The following is a 15,313-nucleotide window of genomic DNA, read 5'->3' as shown; positions in this document are numbered from 1 at the left end:
TATTCTACTACTGAAAATGTTCGAAAAAGCACATACTACATAATTTAATTATGATGATATAATTTGCTGCAAATTGTTATTATTGTGGGAATATAAACCCATAGACAGTAGCGAGCGAAAAAATAGCAACAGAATGGAAAATTAGATTCTCTACATACGCAATTGAAGAAGCTCGCAATTAGGGAACGAAATGTACGCTCTACAACTCTCTCATATGAGGTGGCAAAATATCAAATAACGTTATGACAAGTTCAAACTGCCATTGGATCAACTGGCCTTATGAACGTCCTTAATTTTACTTTATGGTCATCAAGGATATTTTCGTTTCACCTTTTCACCATTTCTGGGTAAAGGCCATAACCACATACAGCATTTAAGATCAGCAAAAACAAAAAACTTCAGCAAAATGGGTTAAACGTTTAGTTTAATACGTTCTTAAAGTAATCCTTACCGGTTGTTAACATTTTAACACGTGGTTGCGAAACAAACTAACTGACCTTATGGCCACTCAGGAAAAAAAGAGTTGACCTAAATATAGTTGACATTGTAACCATTTGTAATTCGACAGTGTTACCATTTCTTATATTCCTAACATCAGTTGAATTTGTGAAGTGATCATAAGGTCAATTGACGTTATGGCCTTTGACCTTATGTAACCCTTCCTTTCTCATCATACCTGTGCGGAGGTATGGCTCGGTAGCATGGACGCTGTTCGAGAGAAAATTTGTGTGAAAGGCTTATGGTCAACGAGTATCGAAGGAGGTTAAAAGAACTGCAGGAGCTCAACATTACTTTAAACCTATCACAACAAATACAAAATCGAAAGGCTACGCTAGCTAGGTCATATTATACGAGTGGATGAAGACGCTCCAGCTCAGAAAGTATTTTAATCCGCGCCCTTATTTCGAAGCATATGAAATGGGAGACTAAGTTGGGATAGGGTGAGGGACACTTGATATCCCTTGGTGCTCCCAATAAACGTCAATTAACGCGAAGCAGTGATGTTGGGCGTGACTTGCTACGCAGCAGTTTAAATCGCCTAGACGATTAAGCGCCAATCAATGATAATGATGATGATTGTGATCTGCCCGTCACAGTCTCTGTTAAGTCATAATCATGGATGCAAATCGCTGCAAGGCTAATAACACCATCGCAATTTACGCTACTTCATCGTTAACCAATTTTTTTAACCAGAGCTGTAGGTATGTGTATGCAAATGTAAAGTAAGAAGATAGTCTGCGAAATAAAGTAACCGGATTTGAAGAACCGGGTCTCTAAATCAACCGACAGTTCCGGGTCTTAAAACCATGAAAACCGCGTCTAAAGAAAACTTTTACGAAAGAACAAACTAACGTTTTAAATAAATTCGAAAAGCAATTTAAATTATTCCGAATAATGCCGAAGTTTTAGTCAATAATAGAGCTATGGTGCTCGTGTATAGCCCCAAATTGCCTCTTCAAGATGACTGAGTAGTATAGCTTTGCCTAATTAAAAATTTTCCTCACTTGTTTCCGAAGAATCAGCAGTCCTTTGCTTCATCATGGAGGCTTTTAGTTGTCCTTTAATCGCCTTAGAGAGCAAAATGTATTGTACGCATTTATTAATGTCTTGGTAACAATGTTGTATTGTATTGTTTGTATTGCATTTAAGAAAAATAAATAAATGTAAGGCGCGATAGCCTTCGAAGAGATCTAAGGCCGAGCTTCTCTTCCAATTTGCGTCGTGCTCCTCTTGATTTTCCCTACAAATTGGCCGGACGGGACCTACATGTTTTATGCCGACTCCGAACGGCATCTGCAAGGCAGATGAGTTTTCACTCAGAGCTTTTCATGGCAGAAATACACCCGGAGCGCTTGCCAAACACTGCCGAGAGGCGATCCCGCTTAGAAAAATTATTGTATTGCATTTATTTCAATATATATCAGTACAATACGATTCTTAAATCTTTTATAGCACAACAGCATTCATAAACAAATTCACATTAAAATAAAGCTTGCGATTTATAAAAATTAAAAAGTAAGAGTTAGAGTTAGTAATAAAATAAAATTTTAAACTACAAGTGACGGTATCAACAAAAAGAGATAGCTGGCCATTCTTCTATGTTCCTGGAGTAAGGCTACTGATATATGCATAAAGCGTTTGTTTAAAGTTGCTTTTGTTTAACTTATTCCTTATATTTGACGGAATGGAGTTCCAAAGACGAATAGTGTTGACGAAAAGTCTTGCTGATGATCATGAGTTTAAATAAAAATATGCAATTCCTTGCATTCAAATAATTTAAGATGCCACAACCAAGGAGACGGTGTCTCCAGGGGGAAATATGATCGAACGTGGGCACACCATATACATAACGCGTGATGTTATTAAACAGAACTTCAATCTTATGCGCGGAGTGAAAATCCAGCTTACTATATATCAGCTCAGAAGACGTTATTATAGGCAAAAGGAGTTGCAAAGCAAGTTGACGCTTTGTGCTAGTAGGGGTATATAGACTAGACTGCCGCAGATTGCGGAGGGTTAGATACACCTTGCTGACAACCGAATTTATATGGTCTTTGCACGAAAGCTTAGAATTTATTATAAATCCTAGGTTCTTGATTTTATCAACAACTTGGAGGTTCACATTATTTATATGTACTCGTATGTCAAGTGACCCAAGATTTTTGCTGATAGGTAGCACAAAGGACTTATCACAATTTAGTAACAAACCATTTTCAGTCGCCCATTTGTATATCATTGACAAGTCATCATTGATGTGACAGCAAAGACGGTCAACTTGCTTGAACGAGTCAGATAAATAGAGCTGGATATCATCCGCATACGCATGAAGTCTCACATATTGACACACTCCAAGAATATCATTAAGAAAGAGGCTGAAAATCAGAGGGCCAAGAATAGATCCCTGGGGTACTCCCATAGTCAGCTCTTTCAGTTGTGACATCTCAGAACCAATTCGAACACGCTGGTATCTGAATGTTAAATAGCTATTCATTAAGCTCAGAGCATGATTACTAAACCCAAAGTAAAAGTTCAGCTTGCTGGATAAGAGCGTATGATTGACCGCATCAAATGCCTTGGAGAAATCAAGCAGACATAACAACGTTAAATGATTATCGTCAAAAGGAGTTCTCAGATCATCCAAGATCTTAAGCATTGCAGTTGCACAGCTATGATTTTTTCTAAAGCCTGACTGGAAGGGGGAAAGTAGATTATGCTCATTAATATGTCTAGAAATCTGATCATGCATTATTGTTTCAAAAACCTTCGAAAGGGCTGGCAGGACACTAATCGGACGAAAATCAGACGGAGAGCTAGCACCACTTTTTTTTTAGCTATAGGTAAAACAGTTGCCACTTTCCACAGACTAGGAAAGCAAGAGGTGGTAATGGCATGATTTATGATGTGAATAAGGGTTCCAACAATATATGGTAAAACCAGTTTAATGAACCTGATCGGCAGCCCATCCTCGCCTACGGCATTGGAGTGTATTTTGAATACACACCCTCCCACATCATATTCAGAGACTGTGGAAAATTCAAACTGCGGTCCTCGGAAACAACTAGCTTCACTGGGTACAAGCGGAGGAATTGCAACACATGACGTGCTACTTGAAAGGAACGTATTGTTTACCACATCAGGGGAGTAAGCACACTTCACATTTTCCTTGCTATAAACTTGTAACTTTTTAATATTGCGCCACAGGGCGCTAGTAGGGAGTGCTATATTCAGCTTGGAACCATAATACTTGCGTTTCTCTAGCCTTGTTATATATTATATATGTAGCCCTATTTCTAGAAAATTTGAAGGCTTGCCAATTTTCCTGCGTAGGTCTTCTTCTCCACGTAGAATGCAACCTATTTCTCTCTTTGATAGAAATTTGAACATTCTTCGTAAGCCAGGGGCTAGACGAGCACTTAACAGAGACTTCACGTACAGGCACATATTTGTCAAAAACAGATTTAAGGTCACTTACAAGAAAATCAAGTTTTTCGTCAATAGTTTCAAGAATCCAGCATAAGCTCCAGTCAATAATACTAAGATGAGAAAAAAAGGCAACTTCGTTTACGTTGCGGAAGTCACGATAGGTAAAGGACCGGCTTAGATGACTACGATCTCTGTTTATATCTAAGCAGCAAAAAATTAAATCATGGTCAGTTATAAAGGATATTTTATCAAACTTGATAGCACTGGACAAATGACAAACAATATAATAGTCGAGAAGACTAGGAGAGCAGTTCATAGCGTATCTTGTTGGCACAGTCGTATTGACAAGGGACAGTCCCATGCTGGCAATGGCATCAATAAAATTAATACTATAGCTATCACGTACAAGAATATTGACATTAAAATATCCACATATAATAATATTGTCATATTCACCTAAGAACGAGGACCCAACATCAAAAAACGGGTTCAAATTAATGTATTTATGAGGGTTATATACACAAGAAACAAGGGTTTTAAAGTTTTCTCCTGATATTTCAGCAAAAAGAAACTCAGTGCCGCTTCCAGTGGATTTGTGCAGCCGTTTCATACGCAAATCACATCTGCCATATATTGCAACCCCTCTGTTGGATGCCTTAAGCTCTCCTACAGTGGTAGTATCCATAAAGTGTTGGGGATTTCGTCCAGCCTGTTGCTGTAGCGTTTTAAAAGGTTTTCCCTTCACTTCTCTTTAATGGGGATGCTGAATATACATGGTCTGAATATGATGGCTGATCACCGATCCTGCAATAAAATCTTCATAAATTATTTTCAATCTTGAAGCTGGCCCTGCACATATAGGAACACCACTCACCTCTATCTTTTTCTCCTTCTTCTTCTCCTTGCAGCGATAAAGACACTTCTTAATTTCTGGTTGCAAAACAACAGAAGCGGTGTAAATATCATCATTGTCAACGAGCTCCAGACGTCCTGCTTTACTTGAGCGCTATGGAATTGGGCTCAGCGTTCGCACCGTCGACAAGGTTTCTGCCCTTAACTACAGACCACGCTCTACTTATTAAATAAGCTATTAATCTGCTTTACACTTTTCCTCACCAGAAGCATACCTCCCACTGACTGGCATAGGCTATTACATTTATATACATGAGTGCCTGTGCTAGAAAGCTAAGATTTGACAACGTAATCGGGTTTTTTAAATAATTTAAACCACGCATCACTAAAATGCTGTATTAGTCACTGCTATGTTTAGAAATAAAATTAAAAGTTTTAATATATGTATTAGTTGATCAAATTAGGGAAGGTGGCTCTGATGACAAAAAATGTCCTATTAAAGGTTAAAATGTCATTAAATATCAAGTGAAAAATAGCCTTAACTGATTATTTGGTTGGGTATTGAATCAGGGGGGAGGAATTCTTGGAAGAGCTTAGACAGAAGTAGCTAGGTGACAATCTTGACTCTTGGCGCAAAAAAAGATCAGTCAATGATGTAGTCTTCCGGACTTAAGCAGTGGTTTCCAGCAGGAAGTCTAAGGGCCAATCTTTTTATGCCGCTACACCATACAACTAGTTACACCAGAACGGTGTGATCTGAAATTCGTATGAGCATTCATCAGCTGTTAAAGGCGTGCAAAATGATTGGGTCTAAGATTGTACGAAAGTGTTGAACCATGTTGGCGTCCTTAGAACATCTAAATATGTCATTTTATGAGATCAAGCCTATAGTACCATCAGAGGCAACGAGATCGCTGATAAGAATAGTCAATTACGGTTATTGCACCATCTCAACCAAAAATCTATTGATATTATGCTGAGATAGGGCGTTCAAAAAAAAATATGAGGAAGGGCATACCTCAAACAGGGTGTATTCCAAACGGTGGGTGTTGTTCTTAGAGCGTCCCCCAATTTGTAGGAAAAATCAAAAAGGAGCACATCGCAAATTGGAAAATGAGCTCGGCCTGAATCTTCTTCGGAGGTAAATAGCGCGAAATGTTTATTTACTTTATTTTCGGTCTTTCGAAGGGCTTGGTTATTGATATCCATGTTGATAGACCCTTGTCCACCTATTTAAGACTATCGCGGCACAATCTCGTTGAAGCTTATAGATTATCCCACCCAGCACACGCCTCCTTAAGTAAGAAACTTGGCATACATTGATATTTGAAGCAGAACTCACCTTGTTTTCGTCAAATTGAGGATTTTTTTTTTGAAAATTTTAGTGTTTATAATGCCATGTATTGCGCCCAACATCCACTTGAATTCTAAGAGGGCCCTTGATGCCAACCGCCCCTGCCCTTTTGACAGTGCTAATCATGTCCAGTTCCCAAGTTAGTCGGAGAAAATGTGTCCATTATAAGTGCCCTAAATGAGGGCCGGGTGGTGCCACATTCGTCCTACCACATTACTTCTTAGTAGTCCTCAACGAACCACTTGTTTTATCTAATGAATTTAACTCGGAGTGAGGGATTCACCTTCCCAACCTCTGCCAGACTCTCGAAAAACCGTGCTCACAGAAATCTGAGTCATCTTGTTTGCAGTCTCAGACATCGGCAAAGAAAGTGATGAATCGATCCCTTTTTTCTCCTCATCCTGACAGCTTCTGCAGAGAGAGCTTGTTAGCATGCGCTAGAGGTTTACGCCGATTACTTTATCGGCGGCGGCGGCGTAGACTTGGTAAAATATCGGCGCCGGCTCACGCCGTCGTACTTGGTAAATAAATTTTGATCTCCACAAGTTTTTTCAATTACTTTCTGACCTTACAGAAATTTTGAAAAATGTATGGTTCTCAAATTTATATCCAGCAAATTTCTCCCAAATGCTTAGATTTAACACTTCCTGAATTTAAAGATTAAAATGAATATATTTATTGTATAATGACGTTTTTATTCAGATACATCTTGTAAGAACAGCTATTTTATGTCTATATTTTAGGCGACCAAAAATATGCTTCCAGTATTCATATAAAAAATACCTATTTGAACCTCTGCGCAATCTTCAATATTTTAGAGGAAGGTGGAGAAATATCTTTATCATTATTACCTTCGGTATTTTTTGAGTCACTAATAAGGGATTTATACATTTTAATTAAAAAATTTACTTTCGTAATATTTCTGTGGTTGCAGTAGTCCGTGATACAATCCAGTGTGCTGAAGCGCGGATCCAGCAGCGCTGCGCACACTAATATATCATTTATTGGAAATCTATAGTCTAGTTTGCTTATTATATTATTTTTAATTTCTTGAATTAAATGCAACTGTGAAAAGTTTGCATTATTCTCATCCAAATCAATGTCGACGTTCTCAGATAATATTTTCACTATCTCCGTTCGAATAATTAAAGCAAGAGAAATAGATGGATATGAATCGCCAGACAAAATGTTCACAGCATCTTTGAATTTTTGTAAAAAGTCCTTCAACTTGTACATAAGCTGTGCTTCAGCTTCTAGTAAAGTCAAGTCAGTTTTATTACAGTTTTTCAGCAATTTATTTATTGCGGCTCTTTGAGACCCAAGACTATCAAGCATTGACAGAACGCTGTGCCATCTTGTTGCGACCGCGTGTTTTATAGTGACATTTCTTTTGTCCATCAAACTACCATGTAAGTCATTAGGATTGTTGATGTGCTTATACGTTTCTAACGGAACATCGTCTAGTGGACCAAATCCGTCATCGTAGTCGACCCAACACGAGTCTTCGGAAGCAAGGAGTTCCTCCAAGTTGTCAATATTTGCTAAAATTTCGTTTTGTATTGTATCAGCTTGGCATCTTAAAACATCTGTTTTAAAACGAAGGGCCCTTGCAATACTTTTGCACTTCGCAATTAAGTTGCTTACTTCAGGGACGGAATTATAGCCATCTATAGTAAGCAAATTATGTAGTCCATGCCTAAGGCAGAAATGGTTGTTGATGCACCCTAAATCAATGGCTTTTTTAATGTTACTACTTTAATCAGTGACAACAAAATTGGTTCCCAGTTTTAATTTGAAAAAAACTGTTACTTGTTCAAGTTCTATTAAAATGTTATTGCCAGTGTGAGACTTTGAAATGTATTTTGTTTCCAAGGTGAGATTTTCCAACAGGAAATTTTTGTCGAGATAATGAAAAGTAAATGTAATATAATTTCTTCTTCGAAAATTATCAGTCCACAAATCAAATGTTAGTGCAAAATGTTCCAGACCAGAGATTTTTTGTCGAAATGTGTTTAAAACGCATTCATAAACATCATCTAACGCTGTTGTTGAAATGGTTTTGAAATGTGGTATATCACCATCAGCTAATACAACTTTGTATTTTTTTAGGAAGTATTTTATTCCATTATTGGAAAATGTATGGAACGGTACTAAATCTCGTGCCATCCACAATGCCAAGTCTCTTCCCAATAGCCATTTGGAATCCGTTTAAGATTTTTTAGGACATTTTTTAAAAAAGTTTGATATGTTAGAACTACTTTCAGCATCGAAATCACGAATATTGTGTTCATTTTTTAAGTGCCTCGTTAGATTCCCTGTAGAGACGTTTTTGCTATATGACTGGATCTTGGAACTAAAACTTTTTGTTACTTGTGAAATAGAAAAAGTACTAGGCTCAAAACTTACCATGAAAAACTTATGGATGAATCCTCATTTTTCCGTTTTGTTAGACAAAGGTTGCAAAAAACGTTTTCTTTTTCAATAGTTTTTCCAACTTGAGCCTCTTCTAACGTTCCGAAAAATTGCCAAACACTGCTTTTACGTCGGCTACTTGCAATTTGTAGTTTGATTATGTAATCCTTCACTGCCTTTTCCATCTGTAAGTTACAGGCCGCTAAAGCTGAACGAAAATGCATAAAATTTAAGAAAAAATTAGTTAGCTTTTATGCATTTTCACATAATAAACGCTTTCCTACATAACATATTTTTATTATAAGTCTTCATTAATTAAAGATGTTGGTACATCAAACAAAAGCTACTTGCACTATCTACTAATAATAAAATGGGTAATTCTATACGACAGCATGACACTGCTAATACGCCTCCAAAAATATCGAAAGAGGTGTCGAAAGACGCGTATTAATCTCGAGAACAATGATCCGAAACCGGAAAATAAAAATTTTATCTCTGTCCGGAGATATTTGCAGTTGAAGTTGGCGATTTTCATGTGGTTGTTGTTGTGATTGTACCCACAAAAAAAATTATGCATCACCGTGGCCGAAGGCCGCCAACGGAAAATGATGTTCTGCGCAAAAATACTATGGATTTCACCCCCGGTTTCGGAGCGACCCGTGGGTCTTTTTTCAGTTTTTCGTTAATATCTTTTGAACGGGTTAAAAATTATTATTCTCCGCCTTCGGATTATTAATACTGATGTCAAGACGCGCCGTTTGATACCTCTCTCGATATTTTTGGACGCGTATTAGCAGTGTCATGCTGTCGTAAAAAATTACCAATATTTGGTAGAGAAACCCTCCCAGATGACAAAATCAAATGCTTCACCTTCCGGATGCTTCTAGTTCTTGTAAAATGAAATTTTATTTATTTGGTAATGTCTAGAACAGCGGTTTACTGAAGTTTTTCTTTTCCACCTTCGGATTGTTGTAGACGAGTCCAAGACGCGCAGTTTAACACCCCTCCCGATATTTTCGGACGCGATTTTGCAGTCGACCGCTGTTGTATACTTTTACCTTACCTTTAACAATTTACTTAAGTACTATAATAAAAAATGTAAGAAAGTGACAAGAAATTGTCCACTTATTTTTCCACTAAATTCCACTTAAAAGAGATCTTATATTTTAAATTTTTATTCAAACCTCGGGGGTTTGAAATGCATACCTAATATATGTTGTTTTTAGAAAATAACTTTAAGCCGATCTAAAAAAATTTATTTTGGTATTAGTGTTCTTAATGCTATAGCAACACGAGTCATTTGATACCCATTTTTATAACATCGAACCCATTTTCGATGTAGATAATCAGCATTATATAACCTAAAATAAGTACAAAATATAGTCCCGCGCCGGACGCCGCGCCGACGCGCCGATATTTTTGACATTCGGCGGCGGCGTGCGAAAAACGACCAAAATCGGCGGCGGCGGCGGCGTTTATCGGCGGCGTATATCTGTAGCATGCGCCACCGTCGGAGCAATGTTGCAATGCCGCAATGACCTGTGATGACACCCGTAAGTACTCTCACTGCAGATTTCTTGAGCTTTAGAACCACGTAATCATTCCGGCTAGTTCACAGAAAGTCCGTTGCCCCAATTTCATATTCCAGCGGTGGTCGTACGGAGCTAACCGCCTCGCTTATGTCCTTTTTGGAACCTTTGCTAGTCATCTCATCTTCAAATTCGTTTCACTGAATATCGCTGTGCCCAAAGATTCAGCTAAGGGGGACATTTTAGTACCTAATGGACGCCAGCGAAACTCGGCACCACCGCATGATATCCGGCTGTATCACGTTGGATTCTAACGCCTTTAAGGTGGCCTGGTTGTCTACAAAGATCTTCACATTGGTGTTGGGACCATACTGTCCTGGAGCAGTCTGCCTGCTCCCACCTATCCGAACTAACCTGACACGTTGATTGTCTTAACAATCCCTTATTGACGCATCTTTTTTATTGGCATGCATACGTAAATATTTTATTGATATATTTTTCAAGTACATCTCCCCAAGAATATACAGTTAGTTAATAATATTGTTTGATGCCGACTACCCCAATTTAACAACTAAACAAATAATATTTATACATATACATATATTGTAAACAGATGTATATAAATATTAGCTCTCAAATTGGAGCACTCTGTTTACTCCCGATGCTTGCAGTCAAGGAAGAGTTGCGCCTCGGCCTGTAGTTCCAAAAAAGAGAAATGTAATTAATCATTCACCGGATTCCCCTCCATCATAATTACCTGTACAAACCGAAAGATTTCCAGCAGCATCTCATTCGAAGTTTTACAGTTACCACTAGGTGGTGTATCGAAGAAGCCAGCCGTACCGCCGCCCACGCTGCCGCTGCCGCCGGAACGTTTACCCCAATCCGGTGAGAAGGTTAACTGAAAGTATTAATGTGTAAAGTTAATAAATATTTTATATATAGCACATCTATCAACTAAAGTTTTTATTAAATTTTCTTAAGACCCTCATTACTCAGCATTTTACTTAAATTGGCCCTTAAATAAAAATCAATTCACCTGACAGTTGGCCACGGCCAAAACCAACATGCACAGTGCAGTGAAAAGTTGTGTACGTGTTGAAATCATGATTGAGACTGTGATTGTTACTGCTTGTATGCTGCGACTTTATTAAAGCTTTTATAGGCCTATCGTTATGTCCTTGCAATCTCAGTGTGTGGGCTAATTGCCTGTTTTATTTAATTGCTTCTGCTTTTCTATGGCTTCCTTGATTATTCATCTGATGGAAATGGGTTTCCTTTATAAATAAGCGAAATGTATTTGACCTGAGTATCTTTAAGAGACAGTTCGGAAGCCATATATTTGAGCATCGCCTACTTTTGATTATCTCCACGTCAAATTTCGCTCAATTTCGCTGTCTTTTAATCTATTCTTTTTTCTTACACTTAAAGTTCAATGAAGGTTGCATGGAGTGCCAAACTCCCCAGTCTACGTCAATGAACCAGCTATTTATGTTGTTTTTTTGTTGTAGTAACGATAAAGATACTACCCAAAGACTTAAGGGAGTGCCAGCGGAAGTTGACCTTTAGATACAAGCCCGACTAGCTCAAAAACGATTTCATACTACCACCACCTGACCTGCTAGATCATCCCATTTTGTTGTTGTTGTTGTTGTTGTAGCGATAAGGTTGCTCCCCGAAGGCTTTGGGGAGTGTTATCGATGTGATGGTCCTTTGCCGGATACAGATCCGGTACCATCTCGGGAACGATTTATATGGCCACGTTAAACCTTCAGGCCATCCCTCCCTCCCCACCCCCAAGTCTCATGAGGAACTTGGGGTCGCCAGAGCCACGTCTGTTAGTGAAACAGGACTCGGCGCGAATAGGTGAGGTTAACAATTGGGTTTGGAGAAGCTATATATTGCGCTGGCAACCTGAAGGGTTGCGCTACACAGCCCCTTGAATGTGGTATTTTAGTCGCCTCTTACGACAGGCATACCTACCGCTGGTATATTCTGACCCCCTAACCCGCTGGGTCAGATCATCCCATCCTCCCCTTCGGTAAGGAACTACATAAATACGCGTGCGTTCCTGAGTTGACATTTGGGTTACAAAAGATGTGAACCTAAAAACGGTAGGAAACGGTGGGGAGCAACTAAGACGTTTCACATGTGGATTTGGTCTGAATTTTGGAATCCGTCACAGCGGGCTATGCAGCATAGTAGAAAAGCTTAAGACATGTCTCTGACAAGCGGTGAGCAAAATCCAAATTTAGGCTGGTTAATGGCTTCGTAAAGGCAAACTAACCTTACCGAAATCCTGAAATACGAGGCCAGGCCAGGGCACAATAGGTTCTTGCGACGTCTACCACAGTGGTGGTATGAAGTGTAAGTCGAGATACGCATGAAGGCTGGTTTTTTTTTTTTTTTTTTTTCAATGTAATAACATTTTCGCTTACACGCTAGTCTTCGATGTGGCAGAGTCGTATAAGGACTGATTTTACGAGAATCTAGAAGAGACAAACAAAGGATGACTGTCCACGCCATTCCATGAGAATCATGCTTTAACGACGAAATCATCAACTTTAACGACAATTGGGGCAAGGCAGGGTTTTCAGTCGAAAAGCTCAGCCTACACGATATACCAACTCCCGACGGCTTTGGTGGTAGCGTGCTCCGCCTATCACACCGAAGTTCCTGGGTTCACGTTCCGGGCAAAGCAACATCAAAATTTTTGAAAAAAGTTTTTCTGAGCAGCGTCCACCTCGGCAGTAATTTGGCAGGCATTCCAAGTATATTTATGCTATGAAAAAGTTTTCAGTAAAGTCCAATTTTTAGGAAAAATTTAAAGAAGCGTGACGCAAATTGGAAGAGAAGCTTATCCTTAAATCTCTTTGCAGATTATCGCGCCTAACATTCATCATTTTTTTTTTTTTTTTTTTGACGGGTTAAAGTTGATTGACGCCGGCGTGGTTCGGAATATGGTCAGGGGCAGTACCAGGTTCCAGCATTAAAAGATCCACAACGCTACTTGATCTTCTTATAATCGAAAAACACTAAACGAAATCAATTACGTCGATGTGTATGGCAGGTATAGCACCATTACCAACAATGGGCGCATTTTACGAGGTATTTATATCGATATGGAATATTTCATTGTAAAAGCCTACGTACACAACCCACATAGTGCAATCTCTGTCCTTTCCATGTAACCGAGCAGTTCAATTGCTGGCGTATATTGATACGATTGACCTCAACAAGCGCACGGTAACTTCTACCTTCTTTGAATTGGATAAAGTTTGTGGGTCTTATGGTCAACGAGCGAAACTTACCATTATCAAACAAAGAATCGGCACATTCGCATCAGCCACGTCACTGTTGACGGATATCAAGTCGAAAATGTGAAGGACTTCGTCTATTTGGAAAACAGCGAAAATAATGTTTGGAAATCAAACGGCGGTGAGTAGCCAATTGAAAAGTTAATTATTAATAATAATAATAATTATACCCAACGGATTAAACCCTCCAAAGCCCGCCCGACCGGCGCGAGGGGCGCATCCGCATGACGCACGGATTTGTTATTGCCGAGTTGTTGATAGGCGGAGGTTTGTTAAGCGTCGAGATCTAAAACTGTTCAACTACAGAATAAAAATCATCAGCTGAGTACTATACATAACAGTTGGAAATTACATAGAAATTATACATATATATACTACATTGTTAAATAAGTGAACATTTTTAATTTATTTGATTTTTTTTTTTTTTTTTTTTTTTTTTTTTGTTAAGAGTTAAGATAGGATAAGACAGTTTTCTTTATGGTAAAAAGTGAATCCGTTATATCAAATGAATTAGAATGAGTGTTAAAATCATGACACAAACACCGAAAAGATTCATTTAATTCAAAATTAGTTCTACACTGCCTCAAAAGAAGAGGCTTGTAATGTCTTGACACCCGTGATGGGACGTTGAAATTTACTTCGTTCAAAAGAATTGGACTAGAAATCAGTCCATTCAGGAGTTTAGCCATAAATATAACGCCTAGCATTTCTCTATGACTTGCAAGAGTTGGAAGATTGATAAGCTTCAACCGACTAGTATAAGGTGGAAGATTATACGCAGAGTCCCACTGAAAATTCCTTAAAGAGAAAAGTAGAAATTGCTTTTGTATTGATTCAAGTCTATCTGCATGAACTCGATATTGTGGATTCCAGACTATTGATCCGTATTCTAGTATCGGTCTAACTAAGGTGATGAAAAGGGCTTTAGTTACATAAGGGTCACTAAATTCTTTGGACCACCGTTTCACGTATGAAAGAACACCTCTAGCCTTATAGACAGTAGCATTAATATGAAGGTTGAAACTAAGTTTAGCATCTATCGTGACTCCCAAGTCCTCAAAATAGTTTACTGATAGAAGACAAAAATTATTAATTACGTAAGAGGCTGCTGGCAAAGATCTTCGAGATAGGCACATGAATTTGCATTTATTGAGGTTCAGCGGCATTGAATTTACGTTGCACCAAGTAACTAGGCAGTTAAAAGTTTTACATCATCAGCATACATTAAGATTTTGGAATATTTTATAGTGGTACAGATATCATTAATAAATAGCAAGAATAGAATTGGACCAAGGTGGCTGCCTTGTGGGACGCCAGAGGGAACATCGGTGACATTTGAAAAAGTATTTTTTAAAATAACTTTTTGCCTTCGACCGCAGAGATACGACGAGATCCACTGGGTGAGACCAGGTTGGAAGCCAAGCCGATCCAGCTTGTAGATAAGTAAGGAGTGGGATACTTTGTCAAATGCTTTACTGAAATCAGTATAAATAACATCTGTGTGAAGATTTTCTCTAAATCCCTTAGAAACATGAGTTGTGAATTCAAGTAGATTAGTAATGGTAGATTTGCCTTTACAGAATCCGTGTTGCGGTTCTGCAATCAAAGTAGAAATGGAAAATGTTAGCTGATTGGGAACGATAGATTCAAACAACTTTGGGATGGCCGACAACTTTGCTATTCCTCGATAGTTCTCTACACACGCCCTACCTTTGTGAAGGGGTATGAGAAAAGATTCCTTCCAAGCAGAAGGAAAGACTCCACTTTTTAGGGACATATTGAATAAATAAGTTAGAGGCTGATAAATGTGTTCAGCGCATTTTTTAAGAAAACAAGTGGGAATTAAATCAGGACCGTACTTGTAAGATTCTTTCAAAGACGTTAAATATGAAAAAACTTCATCCGGATATATTTCTGGAATATTA

The 15,313-nt window shown here is 38.5% G+C and overlaps 1 protein-coding gene across 1 annotated transcript; it reads right to left on the bottom strand.

Annotated features, from left to right (window-relative positions):
- Positions 1-10,569: 10,569 nt before the first annotated feature.
- Akh (Adipokinetic hormone) lies at positions 10,570-11,236 on the bottom strand. The gene is made up of 3 exons (XM_067757562.1): positions 11,111-11,236; positions 10,829-10,972; positions 10,570-10,765 (listed from the first exon to the last, which is right to left on the bottom strand). The coding sequence occupies exons 1-3, from the start codon at positions 11,177-11,179 to the stop codon at positions 10,724-10,726; spliced, it is 255 nt and encodes an 84-aa protein (XP_067613663.1). The 5' UTR covers positions 11,180-11,236; the 3' UTR covers positions 10,570-10,723.
- Between the last annotated feature and the right edge of the window lie 4,077 nt (positions 11,237-15,313).

This window comes from Eurosta solidaginis, chromosome 5 (assembly GCF_040869045.1).
Source record: "Eurosta solidaginis isolate ZX-2024a chromosome 5, ASM4086904v1, whole genome shotgun sequence".
Taxonomy (NCBI): domain Eukaryota; kingdom Metazoa; phylum Arthropoda; class Insecta; order Diptera; family Tephritidae; genus Eurosta; species Eurosta solidaginis.
Note: the sequence above shows the minus strand (reverse complement) of the source record. Positions and strands in the feature narration are given on the sequence as shown.

Coding starts and splice junctions, on each gene's coding strand:
- Akh (XM_067757562.1), bottom strand. CDS start 11,179: ATGATTTCAACACGTACACAACTTTTCACTGCACTGTGCATGTTGGTT. Junction 10,973..11,110: donor TGGCCGTGGCCAACTGTCAG/GTGAATTGATTT, acceptor TAATACTTTCAG/TTAACCTTCTCACCGGATTG. Junction 10,766..10,828: donor AAATCTTTCGGTTTGTACAG/GTAATTATGATG, acceptor TTGGAACTACAG/GCCGAGGCGCAACTCTTCCT.